The 27259-nt window shown below is 34.1% G+C and overlaps 5 protein-coding genes across 8 annotated transcripts; 4 read left to right on the top strand and 1 right to left on the bottom strand.

Annotated features, from left to right (window-relative positions):
• LOC105176131 (ATP-dependent Clp protease proteolytic subunit 3, chloroplastic) lies at positions 105–3130 on the bottom strand. Its single transcript, XM_011098839.2, has 5 exons — positions 2700–3130; positions 2226–2340; positions 1221–1372; positions 766–861; positions 105–620 (listed from the first exon to the last, which is right to left on the bottom strand). The coding sequence occupies exons 1-5, from the start codon at positions 3033–3035 to the stop codon at positions 348–350; spliced, it is 972 nt and encodes a 323-aa protein (XP_011097141.1). The 5' UTR covers positions 3036–3130; the 3' UTR covers positions 105–347.
• Positions 4538–7307, top strand: LOC105176130 (putative E3 ubiquitin-protein ligase SINA-like 6). Its single transcript, XM_011098838.2, has 2 exons — positions 4538–5127; positions 6438–7307. The coding sequence occupies exons 1-2, from the start codon at positions 4588–4590 to the stop codon at positions 7131–7133; spliced, it is 1236 nt and encodes a 411-aa protein (XP_011097140.1). The 5' UTR covers positions 4538–4587; the 3' UTR covers positions 7134–7307.
• Positions 8827–11396, top strand: LOC105176129 (protein COFACTOR ASSEMBLY OF COMPLEX C SUBUNIT B CCB1, chloroplastic). 2 transcript variants are annotated; one of them, XM_020698608.1, is made up of 5 exons: positions 8827–9025; positions 9958–10286; positions 10409–10533; positions 10807–10959; positions 11026–11396. In XM_020698608.1, exons 2-5 carry the CDS (start codon positions 9960–9962, stop codon positions 11210–11212), a joined length of 792 nt encoding a protein of 263 aa, XP_020554267.1. In that variant the 5' UTR covers positions 8827–9025; positions 9958–9959; the 3' UTR covers positions 11213–11396. The 2 variants fall into 2 exon arrangements, with proteins under 2 accessions (XP_020554267.1, XP_011097139.1); XM_011098837.2 differs by having other exon boundaries at positions 9951–10286.
• LOC105176128 lies at positions 12375–17620 on the top strand. Of its 3 annotated transcripts, none has more exons than XM_011098835.2 (9): positions 12375–12530; positions 13478–13611; positions 13720–13777; positions 13854–13988; positions 14066–14668; positions 14739–14882; positions 14952–15068; positions 16173–16214; positions 16751–17620. In XM_011098835.2, exons 2-9 carry the CDS (start codon positions 13496–13498, stop codon positions 17363–17365), a joined length of 1830 nt encoding a protein of 609 aa, XP_011097137.1. In that variant the 5' UTR covers positions 12375–12530; positions 13478–13495; the 3' UTR covers positions 17366–17620. The 3 variants fall into 3 exon arrangements, with proteins under 3 accessions (XP_011097137.1, XP_011097136.1, XP_020554296.1); XM_011098834.2 differs by having other exon boundaries at positions 14952–15080; XM_020698637.1 differs by having other exon boundaries at positions 12377–12530; positions 13437–13611; positions 14952–15080.
• LOC105176127 (heavy metal-associated isoprenylated plant protein 21) lies at positions 20984–22476 on the top strand. Its single transcript, XM_011098833.2, has 3 exons — positions 20984–21137; positions 21384–21459; positions 21967–22476. Exons 1-3 carry the CDS (start codon positions 21060–21062, stop codon positions 22254–22256), a joined length of 444 nt encoding a protein of 147 aa, XP_011097135.1. The 5' UTR covers positions 20984–21059; the 3' UTR covers positions 22257–22476.

Genomic DNA, 27259 nt, shown 5'->3' with positions numbered 1-27259 from the left:
CCGGGGGGGGGGGGGGGTTAAGGAATCCAATAACAATAATTTGTGATGCAAACAAGTAGAGAAATGAACTCGAGCACAGATCACAAATTAACAGTGACAAGTTATTTGGCTCTAAGAGATGGTTCCATTTCTATCCTCTTACTTTTTCACAATGGGAGAGTTCAACATATACACACAATTCTTGAATGTCATATTTATCAGATGGTAGATTTTGTCTATCCTCTTCCTTTAACTTGATCTTCTATCTCCTGGTTTGCTGGTACACCACCAAAAATTGCCAAAAGTCTAGATGCGACCATGCATACAAGAAATATATGGCGCTGTGCCACATTGACGCGTGCCGCTTACTAATTCTGCGCTGTGCCTTGTGCCTCATCATTACCTTGCCCACTTGCATATCCGTTGTGTAAAATCCTTTCTTCTGACGGTAAATTCTTCTTGGCTTTTTTACTGCCTTCTATTTTCCAAAGATCCCACACCCGGGTTTTGGGTGGAGGTGAAGCATCTGCAATTGGTGCAACTAGTCCAGGCTTGCCATCATCAATGACTGCATCAACCAATCCATACTCCTTTGCCTCCCAAGCGTTCATAAAATTATCACGATCAGTATCCAATTCAATCTGTGCAATCAGACATGGGCCGGAAGCAGGGGAAAGAAAAAATAGTAAGACCCATAGAAAAAGAAACTGACAGCATTAATTGAACAACATTTGAGAAAAGAAAACAGGAGAGGGGTTGAGGAGGATTTAATGTGGATAGGCTGACCTGCTGTTCAGGCTTCCCTGTGACTCTTGATAATATCTTGTTCAGCTTAACTTTGTGATATGCCATCTCTCTTATGCGAATGCTCATCTCCGTTGCCTGGAATAACAAGCCACATTAAATTCTGATGAGTCCAGAAGGAGCACCAATTATCAGTACAATATCCCTTAATAAGATTGGCATTGCATCAGTAGTACATTGTTTCTGGAGTGAGTGAGTTGGGCTGTAGATCTAAAATCCCTCCCATGTGAGCTTTAGTACTTCACCAGATTCATAGTAGCCAATATTAACTGAAAATTAGAACTGTCTCCAGCTACTTTCAAAGTAACTTTCTAAAGTAACAGAGTAGAAACCTGACAGAGAACTTCAGTACATAGTTCCTTAATATTATGAGTAAAAACAAAGGGACAAATATAAACAACTACAAGTCCCCTAAAGGATTAAAAGTAAGCACTTACTTTGCCACCAGCTGTTCCAAGTGGCTGGTGGATCATCACCGTTCCTTTAGTACCAGAGGCAAGGAGGAATGCACCCATTGAAGCAGCAAGACCCATGCAGATGGTAGACACATCAGCCTTGCACAATTTCATGGCATCATATATACCCATTCCTATATTAAGAAGTCGAAAGGAAGGTTTCAGGAATAGAAAGGATTTACATTCTGAAAATAGCCAGTAGAAGTTTTGCTGCTTTTGGTATAAAATACTTTGTATAAATGATTGGGATCTACGTTGCAAAAGAATTCAAAAAACAGGATATAGGTCCCAGCAAAAATAGACTAGAACATTCCAGACAGAGGAAGAGAACAGCTATATAAAAGGTTCTGATTCGTGATCAATTGTTAGAAGTTCCATATCGACCAAACATAATACTAGCTTGTGTGTGCGTATGTAATCACATACAACGTGCTCACAACACTAAATGGAAGGAAGCTGGAGCAAAGGTACTACTGTAAAGAAGGCAAACTTCAGAGGATGCATGTCAATTTGCATGCACGGAAAACTCATAAGTGCGGGTGCTCGCAACATATGATCACTTACGATGCTGTTTTCCATTGTTGCAGGGTTGAGTGAGGGGCTAACTCTTGCTTATACATCTAACGTAAGACACTATGAATCATATTGTAAAATCGAGGACTACAGCACGACAATGAGAAGAATGACCAAGTCCAAGTGTCATTTAGATTTAAGTGTTCCTAGCAGCAAATATCTTTAGAAATTGGAAGATGTCAACAATTCTTATTGTGAATGCTTAATAACTTATTCATATTATGCTTTCCAGAAGTCAGCATCTAACATTTCCCAACCTAGTAAGCTTTTCGGGTCAAAATAGCAAAATGAAGTAAAAATGTTATTCTATCAACTACTATTCTTGGTTGCAAGTTCAAATCATAGCGAATAAACTTTGATAAAAAGCAAACAGGGTAAGGCATATCTAATAAAGAAGATGGCCAGTCGACTCACCAGCAGTTACAGAGCCACCAGGTGAATTAATGAACAATTTGATGTCTTTTTTCTGATCTTCAGAATCAAGCAACAATAGCTGACTTATGATGAAGTCGGCTGTCGTATCATCAATCTGTTCAACATTAATTGTTTTCCAGAGAACAAGTTAAAACCCATCTCAAAACCACTCATTTCAATGAGGAAACAAAACTCATTACTTTCCAAAAAGATTCAATAAAATAAAATCATTCCCTTCATGTTTACATTCCGCTAGACCACAAATACCAAACCTTAACAACTATGAATAACCCTCTCCCGGATATGAAGTACTTTCTATACATATATCGCAGAACGATACGAAATGAAAAGGGGCAGCTCAAAATATTATCCAGAATCACCTAAGTGGAAAAAACTGATTATATGTCACAACATAACAAACCCATTTCAAAAATCGCAATTTATAAGAACAACAAAAAAGAAAGAGAATAGAACCTGACTGCCCAAGAAGATAATTCTCTGGCGAAGAAGCATGTTGGTGGTATCAAGCTCCTCGAATCTCGGCAGCCATGAAGGAGCTGCATAGTTCGATACCTCCCACTTGCTCGACAGACTATGATTTAGCGATTTCACCCGTAAGCTGCCTTTGCTTCTGCCGCAGCTAGCATTTTGACCAACCCAACTACTACTGGTAGTGGTAATTGGGAAAAAATGGCGAAAATTATTATGGCGTTGGCTGAAAATGGGGCCGTTCTGGCGGAGGAAAGCGGCGGCGGCAGGTCTTGGAGGGGTAGATAAGGTTCCGGTGAACGTTGCAATGCCACTCTCCATATCTCCCTGTTGATTTCTTTGCTTGAACTTCCGCTCTTTGTTCTTGGAGGAACAAGATTGGGAGTGTCTATACGACGTGGTCTTTAGATTTTTGCTATAGGGCAAAAATGTCTAAGGAGGAAGAATTAGTTTAAAGTCCTTGTACTTACAAATAATTCCAATATTGGCATGTAAATTTTGCTAGTTTGTCTTTTATCCTCTTCAAAACAAGACTTCTTTGGAAAAGTTCAAGAAAATTGTCTTGGAGATACTTAATTTATAATGCACGGATACGAACATCAATTTGAAAAAAATTAGAATGCAATACAATTCAGATGCAAATAGTATATAAACTTCATATACAAAAACATAAATATATAGAAAAATATAGACACAGGTAAAATGAGAAAGTCGTCGTAATTGATTATAGTATTGAAATTAGGTTAAAATAATTTTCAAATTATAATATTATTGAAAATTTTACGAAAATAAAGTAAGAGAATGAATTTAAATGGGCTAGTACTGTGTTTTTCAATTCATTTTGATATTTTTTTTTATGACAGGGTGTTTTGTATCTTGTAATTGGATTTATAAATTACCGTGTTCTTTTAGCTTTAAGTCGAACACTTGACTTAACTATCCTGGTATTTTTTAAATGAACTGATCAAACTAATATTACCGCTCATTAATTAATGGAATAATTTTAATCTGGATTTTCTAGATCAGTCATTAAATCAATTTTGGTATCTCATTTTCCAATTTTTTGATTCTAAACTTTCATAAAATAATCAAAGTCAGTCCACTCCATTAGTTGACCGTCTAAACTAACATAAAAACTGTTTCCAAAGGAAAAAATGAAAATAAAGACAGAATAAAAGGTCATTGCTAACATGGATAATTTTAATTTTGGTCCCATAAATAATTAGTTATTAAATCAATTTTGATACCACATACTCCTCTTTTATTTATGGCATGTGCGTCTTTCTGTTAGTTTAGATGGTCGATTATCAGAGAGTACTAATTTTGTTGGTTTTAAAGAAAACTTGGATCAAAATTGATGACGATAGAATAGAGAGTATCCAAATTGATACAGTGACTAGTTTAGGGATCAAAATTAAATCTACTCCTCATTTAAAGATTTTACAGAATCACATTATTTTATCTTTTTTTTCACCTTATCATATTTCAATAAACCTATAAAATATACTTAATTCATATACAAAATTTAGTAAATATCTTTGAAATATATTTTGATTTTTTGCCATGTTTGTTTATGTTTGTAGTTTTAATTTTAAGTTTTCAATATATGTATATATTCAATTTTGTATAAATTTTTTCGTAAAATGGAAATATATTCGGATTAAATAATGTAATTGCATTTTATATCTAACAGTGGTAGTGTCAAATTAATATTTTTTTAATAATAATACGTATAAATACAAGGGGCATTTAGTAGATTTGGTAAATTGAAGGGAGTGTTCTGCAAATTTCAGTTCAGCCCCTAGTGGAAAATTGATGAAAAACCCAAAGTGCAAAAAACGATTACTGTTTTGAGTCTGCTGCGAAGATTGTAATGGCGAGGTTTTCTGTGGGTGGAGATGATGATGGAAACGAAGAGGGATCCAGCAACAACAGACCCTTGCCCAAGAGACCCCGGACTTCCGTTCCCATCGTATACACCCTCAAAAGGGCCAGCGCCTCCTCCACGAATTCCGGTGGCCGCGCCGCCTCCTCGAACTCCCAAAACCCCTTGTCTACTGCGGCTGCTCCTCAACCTCCATCGGAGCGGGAGGTACGACCAGAGGAACGCAGTGAAGTAGATATAGAGTCTGAAGAGGAAAGCGACGAGGAATCTGACTCCCAGTTGTCTGATTCATCGGAAGAATCATCCGAAGAAGAAGAAGAGGAAGAAGCAGATCAGCTGAACCTGCATACAGAATTCGACTTTCAAACTGATCCACAAATAGATTTGCTTTTTACTGGGAATGGTACGGGTCGTGGGTCGGTGCCTGCACGTGGGGATGCGCCAGCGCCCGTTTCCGTGACTCTGGTAGACCCGGATGTGCTGGATTGCCCCATTTGCCTTGAACCTCTCAGTCCGCCCGTTAATCAAGTATCTTTAACTTTCCCTTTATTCGCTTAATTTCACGTTCCTTTGTAAGTAATTGATTGCTGGGTTTCTAATTCTTGATGTTTATATGTCTTCTTTTCTTGATAAATATTTGTTTTTTGCGTGAAATATCATCAAGATTCAAGCTTGCATGGCATTCTGACTTGATCTCCTATTGGAGTTGGTTTATGGGTATTATCTATGCTCTTTGCTTTTTAAAAAGATTGGGGCTTTCATTTCATCATGGCTTTGGTAGGTGTTGCGGGTATGCTAAGTGGTTAATTCTGTTTCTTGGTGCAAACACTGGAGGGATCGCAGTTCCCACATGAAAATTGGTAGATGATAATAAGTTGATAATAATTAACAAAATCAACCTAAGATGATTTTCTTTTTTCGCCGTCTTGTTTGTGGCACCTTCTGCATATTGTTTTGAAGGCATCGGGACGGTTGATGCAAAACCTTCATATAAAGGCGCCAATGGAGGTGCCTTCAAAGAGTTTAAAGACATGGTAATAGCAGGCTACTCTTGAGGGTGGAGATCTTCAGCCTATTTAAGGCTGAAAATATCAGCCAAGCTTTCATTAAAGGCATCATGTAGGGGTGAAACCCTTAGAAGCTGCTATTTTGAACCTGCTAACATCAGCCTTTCTTAGGTCATTGCAGCAAACATCGCTTAAAGATTAATTATTACAAAATAAGAAGGCAAAGTTGGTGTGGTTTATTAGTGAAGACTGAAATGAGTTGGCTTTATCAGAGCGGTGGAAAGAAACTAGTTTAATTGTAAGTGCTGATAAATAGCTAAATGTGTTGGACACTAAGCGGATAATTTATTTATTTACAGAATAATTAGTTTTTCCTAACAACGATCAAGAGTATGATGATGGTTGTGAATTGTTTAATCTTTCTGAAAATCTTTTCCATGTAATATAGTTTTTCAAATGCAAATATTCAAGTGTATGTCCAAGTTTTTCTTGTGTTTTTCTTGAGCACCAGATTAGGTCTTGTCTGTTCAATTCTGTTTGTTGTCTCAGCTGAACTTGGCAAACTAAACTTCTGTACGTGAATTTTAAGCTTGAACAAGGACAAATTGCTATTTCAGAAAATTCTTAGTCAGCAGCTCTTGTTTTATTTCTTAAGAAAAACTGTGTGGCTTAAGGAAGTTCCTATATCTTTTCTGCACTGGCTATTCAGTATAAGGACCTTAATACCTGACATAAGCCTATGGCATCAATTTTCATATGGTAATCCTACCCTATAAATGCTTCATCACTAGGTAATTATTAAGCTGATTTATTGACTGGATTTTAATATAGTGCGAGAATGGGCATATAGCGTGTGCATCATGCTGCATCAAGATGAGGAACAAATGTGCAAGTTGCTGCTGGCCAATTGGGTACAACCGCTGCAGGGCACTGGAAAAGGTTCTTGAATCAATCAGAGTCTCGTGTGGGAACATGCTGCATGGGTGCACAGAGTCATTAAGTTATAGTAAGAAACTTGATCATGAGAGGACATGCAAATACGCCCCCTGTTCATGCCCCCATCCTGACTGTAACTATGTTGGTCTGCCTAAAGGCTTGTACACTCACTTCGCCTCAGAACATTCAAGATCTTCCACACAATTCCGCTTTAACTATGGGTTCCCCATCTCACTGGACAATAGTCAGACTCATGCTTTCCTCCAAGAAAAGACAGAAAGTATACTTTTTATCCTTAACCGTTCTTTTGAGCCTCTTGGAAGTTTTGTCAATGTTATGTGCATTGCCCCGACTTCATCAAAGAGAGAATTCTCGTATGAACTTACTGCCAAAGATGGATTTAGCTCGATCAAGCTAAAAACCATAGCAGAGAGCATTCCACAATGGATTACACAGCCTCCTGTGAAAAAATGTGTTCTAGTTCCTAATGACTTTATAACCTCAGCTGGACAGCTCAAGTTGGAAGTAACCATATGGAAGGAGCGTGAATTGCCAATATCCTTTTTCAAGTTTACCTCAGATGGCAAGTAATTATATAGATATATGTACATAATATATCTATCAGAACTTGTATGTTATCTAACTTGACCTCATAGTTTCATAGTCTTATAAAGGCACCTTAGATGGACGGACGCTGTTTATTTTGTAGCAACTACAGGCTTAACTCATATATTTGATTGCTCTTACATGGGTTGCTTTTGCTTACGCCTTCTGGTCCATAAATAAGCTTGTGAATTGATCTGAAATGCACCTCTTGTTGCCAGCATATGCATCTAGACTCTAGAGCACTGGTGATGCTTTGTAAGCTTCTGCTCGTTTGTTTGTTGTGGATATTTAGGCTTCTTGGTTCAGTAATGTAACTTCAGTTGATATTGGGAGCTTTTTATGTCGCAATTGCACTAATCATATATTCGATTAGAGTGTTCTATACGTTGGGCATAGCAATAATTGGGGCGTATTTGTCAAAATTTAACAGCAGACGCATACGAAGCATTGGGCGTGCAAAATAAATAAAAAAAGGAAATTACATGGTACTTTCTGTATTTTGGTATAATTATATGTACATTTTTTATAATTTAGAAAATTATATCTACGAAAACAAATTCTATTTGTTAGTTAAAATTCACTGAATTTTGTTAACATTAATAAAAAGATTGAATGGAAATTATATTTACTCCCAATTAATATATTAGTGATCAATAACAGGATAAATATTTTTTTTCTTTTTAAACTATATATATGTGTGTGTGTGTTTTCTTTTTCATTTTGTTAAAATGATTTCATTTTTCTAAAATTTAAAATTAGAAAAAAAGTATTTTAAATACGAATATAACATTAAAGTTTAATTTAACGATTACAATATAATATAACTTAAAAAAGGTGATATACTTTTTTGGTACTTTGATCTTTAATTATTATATTCTATAAATACATATAATTTGTTAAAATATAAACAAACTAACAATTTATATTAGTTAATAAAATAAAATTATTATGTAACATCAAATCACAAGCTCCCTATTTTTCTTATTTTGCGCATGTAATGCACACTTTGTCAATAAACATAAGAGGCCTTTGTAGGGTTTACAATAATATAGGTTTTTAGCTAATTTCGCATAATATAGGAAGTGTATATATAAATATTTAGAGGGCAGAAAAATTTATAATATTTCAGTGGACAGTTTAACGATCACAAAAATCATGTTAGCATTAGATCAACCACAATTTAACGGAATTATTAACATAGTTAGATCAACCATATTTTTATATGGTTGAAGGGTGGCAAATATAATTAACCCTACATATTAATCAGAAGTTGAAATCATTAAAAATTCTGTTTTTAAAAAGTGGGCTAAAACACAGGCATAATGTTTGGATTCATTTTCTGAGTGTTTTGTGGAGATACATAGAAAAACAAAGATAAATAAGTGTGTATTTTGGATTTGTTTTTGGAGATAATTTAAAATAAGTATTGTATGTTTAATGTTCTGTTTTCGGGGACAAAAATTACTATTCTTTGTGAAATTATGACTTTTTTATATATATTTATGTATATGTATATATTTATGCTAAAACAGTTAAAAATACTTAGATAAGGTGTTTTTGAATGATGACAAATATTGAGTATATTTTGACTTGTCCCGAAAATATCTTAATGATGAAAACAAATATAGTGAGGGGTTTTTATGACTTTTTAAACAAAAATTTACTTAAAGATGTTGTGGAAAACTAAGTCTGATTAGCGTGTGAGGAAACATACCACAAAAGTTTTGTGGCATTTGTGCCTCGAAACATACCACAAAACTGGCTCGGATAACGCACCCGCACAGTCTCTCTCTCTTGCCCACATTCAAGAAAAAGGACCAAAACCAGTTAAGAGGAGGAAAAACTTACCTTACTCATTCGGGTTTTGGTTGCTGCAGGTACTTTCTCATGTTCCCACTTAGTTTTCTTTCATCCTCTCCCTCCGATTTCACCCCTACTTCCCATCAGGCATGTGTCTTGTGCAGTGTAGTGTAGCGTAGCTCCGTTGTCTGTAGGTACAATTATGCACTCAATAAAAGAGTAATTACAGTAGCCCATTTAAAACCAAAGCATGATTCCATGTGTGAATTTGGATATGTGTGCTGTGGACTAAAGATAATGCGAAATGAGGAAAGAAATCATATAATATCTATGCCTCAAGAATTGTGTTGTTTTAATTTGATACTGTATCTTGGTGCTGTGTTTTTCTTTTATGTGGATGTGAATATTCTTTGATTGTTGGCACTTTGGATTATCTTGAAAGAGTTTATCAGGGTAAAGCATAAAACCTGTATGTATGTCAAGAATGGAATGCGATTTCTCTTCCCAAAATTTCACTCGGAAAGTGCTCAGTTTGGTGTGCATTCTGACTATTAATTCTTGTGGCTTTATGAGTCATTTCATGTCATGTTTCGGGCATTAAACGGCGGTGTTGGGAACGTGTTCGTTCATTTTGACTACTTTAGCATATTTTATGCTCTGGAAGCATATAAAAATGAGCTGTAGCTCATTGGAGTCAGTCCAGAGAGTAGATAATTCAAGTTTGTCCAGAGTTGTTAGAGAATTCTTTTCTTGAAGAATCTTCGTGCCTCTTGTTGTCTCAATGATTTAATTAGGTTGTTGTTGATGTAGTTGTGTGTATCTTCAGTGCTTTCGATTGACTTTGTTACCGATCAATTTAAGGTCAAAAGTTGCACTTGTCTGATTTTGGCAACAACATAGGTCATATTTTTGAAGCTCGTAGAATAAACTACATGTTAAAGAAACAAGATTGAGGGCCTCTTTTGTGGACGAACTAATTGAATCATTTTATTACTTCTTGAGGCATCAGAAATGGCGACGAAGCTACTAATCTCTCCTATCTCTCATCGTTGCACGTTTTCTACCCAAGACCGGCACCACATTCACCCATGGCCTGGACGAGGTCAAATGCTAATGAGACGGAGGAGACTTGTAGTTCAGCTATCTTCCTCCCTGGACGATGCTCTATCTTCTACTCCCATAGCTTTAATGGAGCATCTGCACCACCAACCAGAGTCCCTCTTTCTATTGGCGGATAGTGCTGGCTACTCAGTGGCCAGTTACTACACTTCTCTGGGTCTATTCGTCATCTCAGTTCCTGGCCTTTGGTCCCTTATCAAGCGATCCGTTAAATCTAAGGTACGGTAGTCCTACCTGTTATAATTGGATATTCAAGTGTTGTTTTTACCGTCTCTGGAAATTCGAGTTTGTTCATGTATTACCTCCAGATACCGTAATTCCAAATTTTGGTGTTAGATCAGGTTGTGCAGAAGACCTTTATAGGAGAAGGGGAGGGGAAAAAGGCGCCTAACCAGGTCGCCGGAGAAATTCTTTCATTCTTTACTCGCAACAATTTTACAGTTTCGGAGAGAGGAGAGACGATAACGTAAGCGTCTCATACCACTACTATGCATTCCTTAAGCTTTTCAATGCAATTGTCTAGCCTGATGTGGGCCAACTTTTATTGCATGCCAAGTCAAGAAAAGAAATGGAGAAGGCATTTCTCAGTTTTCAATCAGCTGCCCTCAACAAAATCATTACACTGAATTTTGTGTTTTAATTTTCAGATAGAATGCTATACCAGTCTGTGTTGTTGCCGTGATGATGTTTCTATTGTGAAAACCAAACCAATGCCGTTTCATTTGTATTTCCCTTTCAGATTTGAGGGAATGATGATCCCAAACCGGGGCCAAGCAGCATTGCTTACGTTCTGCACCTGTATAAGCCTTGCAAGTGTAGCCCTCGTGCTTACAATAACTTTCCCAGACATCGGAAACAACTGGTTCTGGCTAACCGTGTTGAGCCCCCTCGCGTAAGTGTCATAAAATCTTGTATCTTTCCATTGGGAAAGAAAGACTAATACATTTGAATTTAACAGAGGAGCATATTACTGGACGAAAGCATCAAGAAAGGAGCAGATCAAGGTGAAAATGACGGTGGCGGACGACGGTACCCTGTCGGAGATAATCGTTCAAGGTGATGATCAACAGGTAGAGCAAATGAGAAAGGAGCTTCAGCTTAGTGAAAAAGGCATGGTTTATGTGAAAGGCATATTTGAAAGATGAAAATGCTCGATTCGATCGATTTTGCAGTCGGGATCCTATACAAATTAGTATTGCATCTCGTATCTGTGTTACATATACATGTCACGTGTATAAAATTCATATCACTAGTTTAGAAGATCGGAACGGTCAATTTTGATATTTAGTGTTTGAGAATATACTATTAATGAAATTCAATGTTAAATTATTTTTATTGCCCATGCAAGCAGCAAAATCAACTCTATATTTTACTCTTTTTCTCTCATATTACTGATTATTTCCATTTTTTTATATCTCCTCTATTATTTTTTCTTTTACATTATAGTATTTCAAATTATTTTAAGTCATTCCTCTTTCACTTGTCATAATTTACTAAATCCATTAAAATAGTAGAAAAGGTTCTCAATTTCATATAAAAACTTAGCAAACATTTTTAATTACATTTTCTAAATTTAAGTATATAGATTGAGTGTGCCAGCAAAACTAGTAATAGCAATTGCAACTTTTTTCAATTGTCAAGCGATAAAAGAACCGATAATTACACCGTTCTCTTTGATGGTTGGTGCAATTATATGTATTCTCCCTATGGTTTAAAAGATTACATTTAGTATTAATAACAACCATTTTTGTATAACAAGTAACTCTCCGTTAGTCATAATTCACTAAATTTACTGATATAAAGAAAAACTATATTTACGCCCGATTGACTTATTATTGATTTATTGCAGGTCAATAATTTTTTATGATCAAATTATCCTTATAAGGATAAAGATGTACACGTCATCACATGCATTAGCGTATGAAGATGTATAAGGGTAATTTGGTTAGAAAAAAAATTGTTTGACCTGTAACAAATGACTCGAGGGTAATTATGAATTTTCATTCGACTTTTTGGCTAATATTAGCAAATTTGCTGAATTTTAATTAATAAAAATATCTATTTGTAAACATCAGGTGTATTAAATATAATTTTATATAAAACTTAAGTGTAATTGCACGAAATTTCAGAGAGGACAATGTAACAATTCTACAGAAAAATCGCAATTCTGGAAAGGATTAGGCCCATTGATACGTTTAATTGACTTAATACAACTTAGGCCCAATTACTGAAACAAAGAGGCCAATTTTGCAGAGAAATAGGTCCAAGCCCAGATCAAGAAAAGAAACAAAGAGGAAGGTGGGGAAGTGGGGGAGAAGAGAGAACAGAAAGAAGAAAAGAGAAAAAGGAGAAAAAGAGGAAGAGGGGGAAGCAAAAATAGGAAAAGGAACAAGGAAAGTGAAAGCGCCGTGGCCGACGGAGCAGGTGGAGCCGCCGCCGTCTCCGATGAGGACTTGACCGTCGGTACGTGCTGATTTTTAAGCTCCATACCCAATTTAGGGTTTCTTTTTAAATGCATGGCTTTGTGGCGTTTTTCGGCCTTGCCGCTAAAGGCCCAGAAGGCTTAGCCCCTTGTGGAGCCTCGGCTGTGACCCTTGGAAGGGGACAATCCGTCGCGCACCTGCTCCTCTCCAGGCTCCGGCCTTTCGCGACTATAGGTTGTACTTCACATAAAGAAGTGGACTAAATTTATTGTATATAACTGGGATTGTTAATGGTACCTAGTTTAATTCGATGATTTGAAACCCACATCAAAATTTTGTGATCTTGGAAGGACTGAATGTGGTATCCTCAGCTTTAAGAAGATATAGAGTGTAGAGGCTGTTAGCGTTAGTGTTGCTGTCAAACCTGGTATCTTCATAGAAGAAAGCCGTTGGTTGGTAGAAATATTGATTAAAATGTTGACGGTTGCCTCAGAAGATGCTTCAAGATTGACAGAGGTATCACTCAGTTCTAATACGACTTAAATGGTATTAGTATTTATGTGTTAGATTGATAAAAGTATCACAGAGTCCTATTATGGATTAAATATTAATATTAAATGTCTAATTCTTGAGGTACGACTACGGCCTAGGATAATTGGAGTTAGGATCTGAGAGTAACTGAAGAAGTTGAAATCATAGCCAATTTAGTTGCTGCTGGTGTGTGCTTTGCTACATGCCTAATCCCAAAGTTTGATGATGTATCTCTTTCGAAGCTGTTATTTCTTATAAAATTAGACATAGATTGAGCTTTAGTTAAATATCTATGCTAACTGCAAAATTTATTGAAATGTCAGTGCGTTTCCAGCCCCTTTGAAAGTTTTTCTTTTGAATAGTGCAATCTGCAATGGCTATGGTCTGATAAGTTTCTGATCTTTTCTTCTTTAAGAAGTATGTTATTTGATGATGGAGGTGCTATTATGAATTAAGGTTCCGAGTGAAGAAAATATGATGGTTGTAATGAGAAATGAACAAGAGCATAGCGAGTCAGAAGGTAGTCGAGCAAAGATGAAGAAGAAGCATGATGGGGCATCTCGTCCAGCATGCTCTTGGGTGCATTTTAGGTATCATTTCATTCAATTAATCTGAATTAGGGTTCTATTCATACTGTTACTTTTCTTTTTTTTCTTCCCATAAAATATTCATGCTAATAATGAATGTTTTGTTTCTAGTCGTGAATTTATCAAGGAGTACACTGCTTCCCATCCTGAATCTTCAGGCTTGAAAGCAGTAAGGAATTGTTTCTTATCTAAATATACTGGTATTATTTACTTAGGAAGAATGGTTTAGTAACTGATTGTTTCAGGCCACAAAAGCTGCCTCAGATGCATGGAAATTGATGAGTCCCGAAGAGAAGGCAAAGTACACCAATCGTGCCCGTGAGGTATGGGATAAGTACTTGAGCACTACACCTGCTCGTGTTCCCAAGCCAAGAAGACAGGTATTTCTTGGTGTAGTTTCCAAGCAGTTGAATATTCATTGTTTGTTTGGCACGGATTAATGACCTGTATGGTGCAGACCAAACTTGTTACTAGGTGCTCTCCTGGTCGATTATTGAACGTGTTGCAACGACTCACTCCCGACCAAAAGGCTGCTGTAAAAAGCATGGGGTTTGGTAGTATCCTTAATCTCAGATGTCGAACACTGCGCCGCAGTCTGTGTCTTTGGTTACTGGAGAAGTTTAATACCGTCCGACGCAGCTTAGAGATTTGTGGTGAGCGCATACCTTTAACCCCACGGGATGTTGAACTGGTGATGGGGTTGGCATCTAATGGGAAGGATGTGGTTAACTCTGGACCTGATGAGTTGATTTCTGAATTACGCAAGAAGTACAATGCCACAAATCGTGGGATTTCTGTCCGACTCTTAGAGGAAAGGTTGGCATTCCCTGAAGCTGGAGACGATTTTAAAAGATCTTTTCTCCTTTATGTATTAGGCACTCTTCTATGCCCCACTGCTAGGTTGGATGTTAGCCCGTCATTTCTCCATTTTTTGACAAACATGGACGTTGTCCACCAATATAACTGGGGGAAATTTTTACTTGACCGGTTAGTTAGAGAGGTTGCCCGGTATCGTCAAGGGAAGCAACGTGCAGTTGGTGGTTGTCTGTTGTTTCTCCAGGTGAGAGTTAATGATTATTTATTTGGTGAACTTTATTCTGCTTAAATTTAACTTTTGATTTTGTTCACAGCTCTTTTACTATGAGAGCGTTGCTGTTGGAGAACCATCCGAACTATCCCCTGCTATTTTTCCATGCCTTGCCTCTTGGGGCGAGGAAGAAATTAGTGAAAGAGAAAAGCAAGAGAGAGAGCTCGGTGGTTATGGATGTGGAGAGGTATACTGCATGTATACTACAGGCACTTATTATAGTAGTGGATAATCAGTTTCTGGTGTTTTCATGCAGGTGGTCTGCAAGGAAAGAGGCCTTGGGATGGGAATGTTGGGGTGTAGGAACCAACCAGACAGCATTCATTTGGCAATAATACCACCAGAGATTGAGGATTACCCTCTGCTTGAGCAGGTTGGGTATCAGGTAGTTGCTATGGGTTATTATTTTCTTTAACATGTGCTATTTGCCTTGAATGGGTACTTCTGCTTTTGTTTGTTACTACTTTGTTTCCATGATTGTTCACAAGTCTCCTTGCATTTACAAAAGTTTAGCTTTCCCTGAATAGGTACTTATATCTGTAATATGCACCAGGACCCCGTGGTTGTTCCATCTTTGGGAACACAAATGTTGTAGTAGTGCTGCTATTGCCTCTCCCTTTATCTCATAAGAACTGCAGTTCAGCTGGTTTAACATGTTCAAGTTTCGATTTTGTTTTAAATTGTCTTTTCTTCTGTTTTGTCTGCAGAGTTGATTTTTTATTAGCATTATTCATTTTCTAATATATGTTCTTTTTATTAATCTCCGTGGCCGTATTTTTTGCATGAAGATCAAACATGATCAATGATCTAAGGAGTTCGTATGGTCTAAATTTGCTTATGATGGTTTTGTAAAATTATAATGGTTCATCTGCTGGAAATTGCTGCAACTATGCCCTCTTCTGTCAAAATTGCAATATCTCCTGTAGGCATAAGATGGGCCAGTCATTTTAAATTCCAAAGCATTTTGCTTTTGATTTTTCCTCTTTGGATTATGTGTCCTGTTGTAGCATGTGGTATGTTACTGTTTGTCTGCTCTAGTTTTTAATGGCGCACAACTTCAGCTCCCTTGCCTGAGCTTGTATTTCTGATGATCTCCTCTAAAAGTACCAATTAATTGCCAATCATTTGACTACTGAGATAACTAATTTTCTAGTACTTGGTATTTGCTGCAAATAGAACATTGAATTTTTTTGGTCTGAGAATGGTGAATTGTTATCAAGCTTATGTTATCTAATCATCTTTTTATATTTTCTATTTCTTTATCTTCATTTTGTAAGGGAAAGTATGAGTAGGTTCCCAATGGAGCTACTTGCCCTTGCCAAATATTTATAAGTGCATTATTGTAGGTTAGCAAAACTCTATTTGTGACTTGGATACTGACCTGCTGACAATCATTGTTAAATTCATCACTCACTTTTATCTGTTAGCTTTCCCTATTTAAGCCTGTCGGTAACCTGTGTATTTTTTACATTTACAGGCTGGGGTAGATCAAGTTAATGGTGGCATGATCACGGCAGAGGTAACCGATTGTTCCATCTCGTTTTTGAGATCTTGTAAAAGTTACTTCCTTATAGCATATGATTTTGTGTGAGATGGGAAGAATAAATGTTTTAAGCCATAGAAGAACAGAAGTCAACCATACAGTTTTCCTGAAAGAGGAAGAGACATTATCATATTATCACGAAATGAAATGTGTTTTTATTGAGAACTCCAAGACGAATGGGAATAAATGTCATAACATCATCATACTGCCTTTTTCTCCTTCCCTTTCCCCCCTCCACTGAGATGCAGCACATCATTGTACATACTGTTGATCTTAATATGGATTTAACATCATTAAGTTTTATGATCTGCTAAATGATGTGAATTTAAAATGTCAGCTTTGACGCTCGTTTTATATACCTTCTCCGCAGGGGAAGAAATCACCTGCCTTATGGATGTATTAGGGATATACTTCTTTTGTGTGGAATACTGCTATCATTTGCATTTTATTGGTAGAACTTTTTGTGATGCAATCTGTCATGGGATAAAGAGTTCATTGCTATGTTTCTTCAGGAAAATATGCCCATGAGCGGCAATGAGGGCAATGCAGTCTGCGTGGATATTGAAATTGCTGATCCAGTCAGAGCACCCTGTCGAAATGCCCAATACGGTTGCGCAGAAATTGTGGATTACACCAAGAGAAAAGAGCACGAAGAGGTCTGCCTTTGTGCACCTTGTGCTTGCCCCATTCGGAAGTGCCATTTTGTTGGCTCATCCATGCAGTTATCAGAGCATTTCAGCAGTAAGCATTGGGACTCAGGAAGACGTTTCCAGTACAACAGCCCTTTGCCCATCACCTTAAACAAGAACGAAACATTCCTTGTTCTACAAGCTGAGAAGGATGGTATTCTTTTCCTCCTCAATAAAGGAACGGAGAGTATCGGCCATACCGTCATGATAACTTGCATAAGCCCAAGTTCATCAAAGGAACAGTATTTGTACGATATCGTGTCCGAAAGGGGAAATAGCTGTCTCAGGTTGAAGTCATACACGAATAATTATCCGGGTAGGGTGGAAGGATCTCCTCCTGTGGATTTCCTCCTTGTTCCGTTTGGTTTTTTAAACCCAACTGGGAAGCTAGATCTAGAAATGTGTATATGGAACTCAACAGATATAGGAGCTGACTGATCTAAAACGAGCGCTTGCTCTTGCTGTCTCTCCCCATCTGTTGGTCGCTGTCTAAATTCTTGCGACGTGTATGTAGTGGCTTTCTGGTAAGAAATGTATTTTTCCGACTTGTTGTACGCCTAATCTCATACAAAAAAAATGCAGGTGATACAATGCAGCAACTAGCATTTGGAATGCTGAGGAGAAGCGATTGTCCTCCCGCTCTTCTGTTGATGTTATTGGTTCATTATTCTATGTTTAACTCTCCACTCTCGAGTACAAGAAAAAGGGACTAATTAATAAATGGTGAGATTGAGATTTCAAAATTCTACTGTCAAAAAGTTTTGTATTTAATTCTTAGATCATTTGATTGCAAGTATGAAACAAATTTATTCTATAAATTTTAACATTTTATTTATTTAAACACGTGCAACATTTAAATTATTACAGGGGCCACATTTCATTTTGACTCAATCCTTTCGGTTGTGAATTCTCAACCTTACGAATCACAAAAACACAAGGCCTCGTTAGTGAATTACGTTCCCTTAAATATTGAAGAATATCAAAATATTCTGATACAAAATTGTTTGAAATTCTTTCTCCAAATTCTTGGACCGACTTCAAATCTATGAATTCCGATATAGGTCTGAGAGAATAATGAAGGCAATTTGTGGTAAGTTGAGTTGTCGGTGCAATAGAGTGAAGGGTATGTCGTCCAAACTTTAACTTTGACAACAGAAAAGATAGTGGTTTTATTGGTCCTATACACTACTTATTTTGATGCGATGAGGTAGAATAATTCCACCAAGACAAGATGGACACGCAACTTAGGCCTCGTTTGGTTTATGGAATTATGCATGACGATGACGATGACGATGAATAATTCCTTATTTGGTTAGATTTTTCTACCTCTTGCTAGAATCACGTTTTTTTAATCTTCTATTATGTTGCTGATTAATTAGAAAATATAATATTATTAATAAATTGGAATCAACTTAGATCAAACTCAAGATACTAATCGAATAGTATCCTGTCCCCCTTAATTTTGTTCTTCATGTTTTATCAACCAAACCAAACAAGGCTTTAGTAAAAATAACCTTATATTTTCTGTTCAAAACAAAACAAACATAGAACCGTTGTCCCCTTGAGTTTAATATGATGTGAGAAGAAAAAGAAATATGGAAAATAAGAAGAGAGATTAAAGGGTAAATTATATTTTTGCATCCGAATTATGTTTATTTTTACACTTTGCTATTTTTTTTTTTGTCAACTTACACTCTCGACTTTGCGAAATTTGTACAGTCATTTATGACAATTTGTTGATCAATTTTTTTGTTAGAAAAAAAATCACATGTGCTATTTTACCTGTATATTGTGTTTAAATATCACATGTGCAGTGCATGTGATGTTTTTTCTGGCAAAAAAATGACCGAAAAATTATTATATATAGCAAAATGTAAATTTTACAAAGTTGAAAAAAAAAATTTAAATGACAAAGCGTAAAAATACATATAATTCAGTACCCTAAAATACTTAATGAAATGAGAATCACCTTAAGTTGAATATGTGGAAAAAGAATGCTTAATAAATAATTAGGTAAAAGAATAATTAAAAAAGGGGTTAAAAAAACTTACTAATTAATATTACTTGTATTAAAATGTGATTGTAATGTAATTCAATATCAGAAGTGATTATCGAAAAGAGGTCCAAACAATACAAAATACTCCGCTCGGACTTAAAATACATCTTGAAACTTAGTATAAGAAATTATGCAAATAATTTGAAAATTTTAAAAGAAGATTAAATTATTATTATTTGGCAATGAATTTAGCGGGATCAAAATTTTAAGTTCTTGTGAGTCCAAAATGAACATTAGAAGCGAGATATTTCTTCTCTATAATTAGAAAAAAAAATTAATATTGTAAAATTTCACAGTCGGCCTCGACAAAAAAAAATTGAAAAGTTTTTTCCCTCCAAATTTTATATTTTTGTTATTAAAAATTCTAGCAAAATCAACAACAAAAAATATCTTGTTAAATTCGATCATCCCTGACGTAAAATTATCAACATAAACATTATTCTGGAAGGAATTTGTATGGTGACTAATAATATTATTTTTGTAGTGACTACTCAACCGTATTATCAAACAGGAGTTTAAACTAATACAAAGTCCAACATCTATATCTATACTATATAAAAGGAAAGGCTCACATACTTATAAACGATAAGTAATGACACCGTCGTACCATTTTTTGTAAAGCCAAAAATACTTTTAAACTGATCTTATCATCCAACTTTCCGAATTTTACTTTAATTGATAAATTAGTCTTCTTTTTTTTATTTGTTTTTCCCCTTTTTTTTTAATATAATGTATTTATTATATGCATGTAGAAACGACGTACCGCAACAATTAGTTAAAAAATAATCTCAATTTAATTTTTTACAAAATTAAATTTAAATAAATTTATAAGCAATAATGCATTCGACGAGATTCGACTTGTTTACGGCCCCGTAAAGGGGGAATCAAGGAACAGAAGCAAATGTTGTGGGGACAATATATGACCAATAAACAACTGAAAAGCAAAGCCCACACACCAAAGCAGACACTCAAACACTTTACACCTCTCATCATTCACATATAAACAAATCATACTGCACCACAGTTTGTGAGCATTCATTTGGTTATTTTTGTTTCGGTAAATTATGTTTACAGTCCTTCAACTTTATTGTAATTATAAAAACCCTCGGGTTAGATTAGTAAATTATATTTACACTCTTTGAATTTTTAATATCTTACAAACAAAATCGACAAATAGTGAAAAGACAGAAATATCCTTCCGGAGCTATGGACCGAAAGAAATGTGATGAATAGAAGAGATAAGGGATTCTTTAATTTTGTAATATATACTTTTAAGGGATCATATTTTTGACTAATAAAAATCAAATGGTTGTATCTTATTTAATTTAAACCAACCGTCTCAATTTAGTATTTAATAAAAATGCTCATTTATTTATGTATAATATATAAAATAGAAAGTCATAGAAAAATTAACATGTAATAAGATTTGTGGACATATTTACGAAACTAGGATAAAATTGAATATTCTTGTATGTATTTTATTATTTTTTTTGCATTATGTACATTTTATTTTATACTAGTAATTGTACTATTGACACAACAAAAAATTGGTGTCGCAACATCGCCAGCGTCATTTGTAAGTGAAAAATGTCTTTTTTTTTCTATTGGCTAGTATAGATGTATGAATAAACATATATATTTTTATTTTAATTCAATATAGTTGTATACTTTTAACATGTATAATTTACTAAGTAACATTATGTTATATTTTTTTACTATATACTTTATGTTTTTGACATTGCATATATATAAGTATATATATATATATATGTACAACAAAGATCTTATATATTTTATACAGTAGCTCCGCATGTTAAAAAAGTTCATTGATTTACTTAAACGGTAATTTTATCTCATAAAGACGATAAAATTGAGTCTGTTTGTAATTAAAAACAAACGGGTATGAATATTATTCAAACTCTGACAGAAGGGAATTAATGTAAGACAGAATAAACGTCGAGGGACGTAAATATAATTTTGAATTCAAAATATGTTGACAGCTTATTTGGGCTCTCCAACAGTATAAATATGAAGATGCCCTCTTCTTTGCTTTCTGCCTGAGAGAAATCAGCAAAAATGGGTGCTCTCTACTGTCTTTCAAACTTCTGCACCCTCACCACCAACTCCACCAGAACCAAAAGGAGATCAATGCAGGTACTCTCTCTCTCTCTCTCTCTATATATATATATATATATGTGTGTGTGTGTGTGTGTGTGTTTTCAACCAGCTACATTGCTTGTTAACACAAACACACACGTGTGTGTGTGTGTGTGAATGTGGTTGGATTTTGCTTATATATGTTGATTGATGTTCTTGTTTTTGTATCAGCCTCTCTCTCTCTCTCTCTATATATATATATATATATATATATCTGAGGGTTGTTTGTCTTTGTTTTTGCAGACGGTGGAGATCAAAGTGAAAATGGATTGCGATGGATGTGAGAGAAAAGTGAAGAACGCTGTTAAAAACCTGAGAGGTAATTCACAACATTCATACCTTTTTTTCTTCATATCTTTTCTTCCCTTTTTCAGTAATAATGTTGTGTTTAGATTCGATGAATTCAGAGTTGGCGATTTCATATTCATACTAATGAAAGGTTTGGAAAATCCGATTGGACAGTCGAAATCATTTCTCCAAATCCAAGTCCGTCCATCCAAACGGAGCCTAAATGCCCGTAAAAATACTTGATATGGATATTTGTGGAAATATTTCATTTGAGAAAATATTTCACAAAAATTACAGTTACTCATGAAATTAATTCTTGACTCACACATAGGATTCTCTAATTTATATCCACATGCATGAATATCATAAAAGGGAAATTAATTCAAATATTATCCATGGAATTATTTAAGATTACAAAAAGTTTTCTAATAATTACAACTTTTATTTATTTATGCTGAAAAAAGCAGATGTTCTTTTGATAGTGAAAAAACCAAGCTGATCATGAGCATTTTCTCACAAACTCTCTGATCTTCATCAGGAGTGAAAACTGTGGAAATCAACCGAAAGCAAAGCCGGGTAACGGTTAGCGGCTACGTCGATCCAAACAAGGTGTTGAAGAGTGTAAAGAACACAGGTAAAGGAGCTGAGTTCTGGCCTTACATCCCATACAACAGAGTTCAGTATCCACATGTTTCTCAAGTCTACGACAAGAAGGCTCCCGAAGGCTACGTAAGAAACGTTCAGGCCGTTCCTGTGCCTAACGCAACTGAAGAAACGTTTGCGTATCTGTTCAGTGATGACAACCCCAACGCATGTTCTATTATGTGAAATTTGATCTCATTTTCTGACTCAGAGACGGCAATTGTTGTATCTGTTTCTTGTGGAGTGATGAGTTAGTTTTTTCGGAGTTAAAGAGTGTTGAGACAGTCATGTTTTAGTACTTGTCAAAGTGTTTTGAGGCATATGATGAGGTGAAATCCTTGTACAACAAATTTTGTTGTTCATCAGCTGTATTGATTAACTTCTGTAATAGCAACATTTTGCAGCATTGAGATTGATTCTTTGATATGGGATAATGTTCATTTGAATTACTTCTGCTTTGCAACAATTTCATGAAGAATTTCTAATCGGAAAAATTGCATTTTCCGTCCCGTAACTTGCAACCTAGGACACTTTCAGTCTCATTGCTTGTGGGATTCTCGAAAATAGTCCTATAATCTTAAAAAATTCTCACTTTCAAACTCCCAATTAATTCATAAGGAAATTGATGAAAAAAAACCACGTACAAATCACATGACCATGGCAGTAGCCTTTTCCCTTCATTATGAAACAATGATGGACACATTACTTGCACCTGATTTTTTCGGTCAATTTTCTAAAGAAGTTGGAAAGATGACTAAAAACGAGACTCTTGACAAGTTACGGAACTATTTCTGAGAATTACTTAAGCAATAGGACTGAAAATGTGCTAGGCCTAAGTTACGGAATGAAAAAGTCAATTTTTCTAAATTCTAACATTCAATTGATAGTATATGTTAGAGTACGGAGTCTGACTTTATATTACATTATATTTCAACTTTCATGCAACCAACTTGACTAATTTTTTTATTACAAACTTATCACTTACATAGCGCATAATTCTTGATGGGTAATCATTATTATTCCATTCTAGTAATTATCAAAATTCAAATATCCCCAACTCCCTATACATAAGATTAATTCATTTTAAGAATAAAATAAAATAGAGATTTTACATATGTCGTACATACTTTAATTTTTAATTCGTAACGTTACATGACAAGTGTACAATCCGATACCCAAAACCAATCACCAAATAAATAGTAGAACACTTTCTACATAATTAACTGAATCTAACCAAATCAAGCCCCTATAATTCGCACTTTCACATTGCCATTTTCTTCCTACAAGTGTTATTCCATTGCCCTTTTTCATTAAGGTGGAACTTCATCTTTTCCTTTACTTTAGTTTGCTTTTGGATAGCCGAATTTATTTATCTATTTACCAAAGTTTTTTGGTTATTTTTTTTAAATCAATTATAATTATATCATAATTTTCAATCATTAACAATTAATATCTGCTTATTACAAAATGTCAAATATGTATAACCGATCGTTCAGTAACTACTATTAAAATAAAACAATTTTCAGACATTGATGGGATTCGAAAACACTTTTGTCTTAGTTGGTGAAATATTCGAAAAATTTTGCTTTATCCTAAAAGATTTACTACTTAAGAAAAGTATGAAGAGAAAAAGGAGTACAGTAAGTCCACTGTGATATTGCAGTTTCCTTTTTTTTTTTTTTCAACTTTTTGTGGGGTTAATTTTGTTGTACGTTCGTACGTTAAAAATGGTTCTTTATTTCAATCTTGTGCTTTACTTTTGTTTGTGGAATTTTAATTGTTACTGAGAATTTAGGACATATGGCAATTATTGGGACAATGGTAAAATATTAATTTACTTTACTTAGTGATCGTAACTGCTCAAAAGGATAATATTAGTCACAAAATATTTTATGGTAATTTTAGTTTTATTGTTGTATAATTCTAAAAAACTTGTTAGTGACAGATTTACCTTGCTGCAATTTTAATTCTGTAATTATAGGTCTTTGGTGTTTTGATCCTTTAAGAAATTGAACTTTCGATTTGATCTGTTATTTTTGTAAATTTTGCGATTTCAAGACATTTGTTTCGCGCAAAATTTGAAAAATACACTGAAAATGATATACACCGGAACATGACTTGCACGTTGCTCATTTTTGGCAAATTTAGAACTTTTTGAAATAAATTATGTCACCAAATCGTAGAATCTACAATATTAATAAACCAAATCGCAAGTTCCATTTCTTTAGGACTGCTCAACACCTATAATTACGTGACTCAAATTCCAATAAGATCGTAACATATTTTGTGTAAATTATTCCAATAAATAATCTATATTATGTACCATATCTTGTTTTTTTTTTCTCTTGGTTACTAATTATTGCCGATGACGACTTCTGTGCAATAATTGTCACTATTAAAATTATAAAAATTATTGCACTCACAATATTAAAATTCTTACCACTTATGTATATAATTCTTGACAATTTTAATATTATTATTTGTTTATTTGTTGTTAATGTTAGTGAGAATTGTGGGAAGGGTGTGAGCCAGTGAGAAGATGAGTACTGAATGAATTTTGCTGCCTGATAAGGAATATTTATACGACTGGCAATATATGAACAGATGTGTGTTAGGCCCTGCAAAAGTGACGGAATTTTTGACCACCTTTTGTAAAGATGCAGCACAACACTTGATTATTATTACAACTTCAAAATAGAATTTCAAGCAAAGATTTTGAGGCAATAAAAATTAGGCAAATTACAATCACGGTACCGTTGTTTGTCATAATTATAAATATCTATTCATTACTTGAAAAATTATACATATTTTCGTAAAATTAATGACTATCTAACAAATACTCCATCGAGTCCACGCATTGTAGGGGATGTTTGTTAGACGACTATTAATTCCAGGAGATATTTATTATATTGTTGAATGACGAAAGGGTATTTGTAATTATGACAAATTTTATGAAGTATTTTATAATTTACCCGAAAAAATTATTGTTTCATACTATACTTAGTATTTGACTACTTGCATTCTTCCCAAGGAAATTAATAACAATTACTCCCTCTATTAATTTCAAAATGGTTAATTATACTTAGATTCTCTCTAAAACTATGAAATTAAACGTTTTCTTAAAAAAAAAAAGAAAATCTTGAAATTATGCTTGTACCCCCTTCAAGAATTGACCATTTACAATTGTATTACTCTCATTAGGATTTGAAAGAAAAATGCCGACGTCAACAAAAAAATTACAAAACCTTTTATCCTAGTGATATTTTTATATTTATAAGAGTAAAAGTAATATATATATATATAGTGTGATTATAATAAACTAGTATAACAGAATGCTGAATAATGAGTAAAATTAAAAGTTTATGTAATTTTTTTGCTGACGTCAGTACTTTTCGTCTAAATCTCAACAAAAGGAGTACACTTATAAATGGAGAAGTCTCAGAAGGGTGCAAGTGTAACTTTAAATGTTTTTTCAAGAGAAAGTGTAATAGTTTAAATTTTTATGACGTCTAAGTATACTATAAAATACGTATTATAATTCACTTAAATTTTTGCTTTAATTAAATTTAAGATATTATCATTTTTAGAAAAGTCTACTAAATCTTCGTGTGGTCCAATTATATATTTTTTAAAGTTTTGTTTTATAGTTTTTATGTGTATATTTTCTGGATAATTAGATTACATTGTTTTTACAGTTCAAATATCAATTTACGATTGTAATCATATCATTTCTGGGCTAAGAAAAAATCTTATAAATTCATTCATTTTTTAAAGTGCATAAAATGTCGAATTTTATTTTAAAAATAAAACTTTAAAAATCAAAAAAAGATGATGCAGTTTATAAAATATTAATAAAGACAATTTATTATTTACTTGGAGGAATTTGTTAAAATATTATAAATATATTAGAAAATTTTTGTTATTCCTCGAAAGATTTTATAAGATCATAACAATTTTATTTGTAAATTTTATAAGCTCCTTTTTTAAAAAGTTTATCAATATTTGGTTGCATTTTATAAGCTCGCAACTATATATTAAACAAGAACTTATAAGCTCGACCAAACACCAATTATTACTTTGTAGTAAACTAATTACAACTACTAAGAAAGTTGATAAAATATAATTATTAGGGATTAGTTTTAATCAAATTGTGAACGTGTGTAGAAAATATAAAAAAGAAATACAATTGAAAAAAAGTAAATTTTACATTATTCGAAAAACTCTCCTATACCCATGAGATAAGATTGTCGCAAGTGAACTCTCCTACGTTCACATTTGCTCAAGATTAGTTTGTATTAAGATTGTTTCGAGTTAATTCTCATACGCACGTTCATAGTTTTTTAAGACCAATCAGTTCCTATCTCTTACGTCTATGCTCATTGAGTTTGGATGTAATATTTGGGATTGACTCCAAACTCCAATATATTAATAAGATTCAAATTTAAAATCCCATAATTTTTTAACCACAATTTTGTCATTGAAACAATGAAATAAATTACATTTAAACTCATATAAAATAAAATAAATACACATACGTCTAATGAGACTCAAAATCATAATTTTAAATTTGTTCGTAGAATCTGAACATTAACCGGTAAACTAAAACATGATTGTAAAAGGGGTTTGACCTATTTGAAAAGATAATGTGTGGAGGATGTGAAGAATGGTGATCTTAAAAAGTGTAAAACCAATAATCCTTAGTTGGAAAGTAGAGGTGAAAGAGAGGGGAGTGGTCAAATCAACCCCCAAAAAATGCGGTGAATTAATGGAGATTCAAAATGAAGACACTGACTTTAATTTGTGGAGAGGGAATAAGATTCTTGTGCTACTTATATATATATATATATATATATATATATATACCCCATTTCATTTCATGTAAATGGGATTAAAGTGAATACTTATATATATATATATATATATATATATATATACCCCATTTCATTTCATGTAAATGGGATTAAAGTGAACTTCATTTATAAAAGTTTGGTTTTATACCTCCATTTTAAGGCTCAATTTGGCCAAGTTTCTATTCATATTTGTTTTATATAAAATAGTGTAAACTATAACTGTCTCGTTTGAAATTTGATATAATTATAAATATTTTTTTATTATTTAAAATATTATAAATGTCTTCTTGTTTTAACGTCCGTCTAACGACGAATTAGTCTATTCCGTTAGCTTTCATT

This window comes from Sesamum indicum, linkage group LG13 (genome assembly GCF_000512975.1).
Source record: "Sesamum indicum cultivar Zhongzhi No. 13 linkage group LG13, S_indicum_v1.0, whole genome shotgun sequence".
In the NCBI taxonomy this organism is placed as follows: domain Eukaryota; kingdom Viridiplantae; phylum Streptophyta; class Magnoliopsida; order Lamiales; family Pedaliaceae; genus Sesamum; species Sesamum indicum.
Note: the sequence above shows the minus strand (reverse complement) of the source record. Positions and strands in the feature narration are given on the sequence as shown.

Bases quoted from the DNA above. Each gene is read 5' to 3' on its own strand.
- LOC105176129 (XM_020698608.1), top strand. From the start codon at position 9,960: ATGGCGACGAAGCTACTAATCTCTCCTATCTCTCATCGTTGCACGTTT. The intron at 10,287-10,408 runs GTACGGTAGTCC...GTGTTAGATCAG, and splicing joins AGCGATCCGTTAAATCTAAG to GTTGTGCAGAAGACCTTTAT. The intron at 10,534-10,806 runs GTAAGCGTCTCA...TTTCCCTTTCAG, and splicing joins GAGAGAGGAGAGACGATAAC to ATTTGAGGGAATGATGATCC.
- LOC105176130 (XM_011098838.2), top strand. From the start codon at position 4,588: ATGGCGAGGTTTTCTGTGGGTGGAGATGATGATGGAAACGAAGAGGGA. The intron at 5,128-6,437 runs GTATCTTTAACT...ATTTTAATATAG, and splicing joins TCAGTCCGCCCGTTAATCAA to TGCGAGAATGGGCATATAGC.
- LOC105176131 (XM_011098839.2), bottom strand. From the start codon at position 3,035: ATGGAGAGTGGCATTGCAACGTTCACCGGAACCTTATCTACCCCTCCA. The intron at 2,341-2,699 runs GTTCTATTCTCT...AATGTTGAACAG, and splicing joins TTATCTTCTTGGGCAGTCAG to ATTGATGATACGACAGCCGA. The intron at 621-765 runs GTCAGCCTATCC...CTGATTGCACAG, and splicing joins CAGGGAAGCCTGAACAGCAG to ATTGAATTGGATACTGATCG.
- LOC105176127 (XM_011098833.2), top strand. From the start codon at position 21,060: ATGGGTGCTCTCTACTGTCTTTCAAACTTCTGCACCCTCACCACCAAC. The intron at 21,138-21,383 runs GTACTCTCTCTC...TTGTTTTTGCAG, and splicing joins CCAAAAGGAGATCAATGCAG to ACGGTGGAGATCAAAGTGAA. The intron at 21,460-21,966 runs GTAATTCACAAC...GATCTTCATCAG, and splicing joins CGCTGTTAAAAACCTGAGAG to GAGTGAAAACTGTGGAAATC.
- LOC105176128 (XM_011098834.2), top strand. From the start codon at position 13,496: ATGATGGTTGTAATGAGAAATGAACAAGAGCATAGCGAGTCAGAAGGT. The intron at 13,612-13,719 runs GTATCATTTCAT...TTTTGTTTCTAG, and splicing joins TGCTCTTGGGTGCATTTTAG to TCGTGAATTTATCAAGGAGT. The intron at 15,081-16,172 runs GTAGTTGCTATG...TTACATTTACAG, and splicing joins TTGAGCAGGTTGGGTATCAG to GCTGGGGTAGATCAAGTTAA.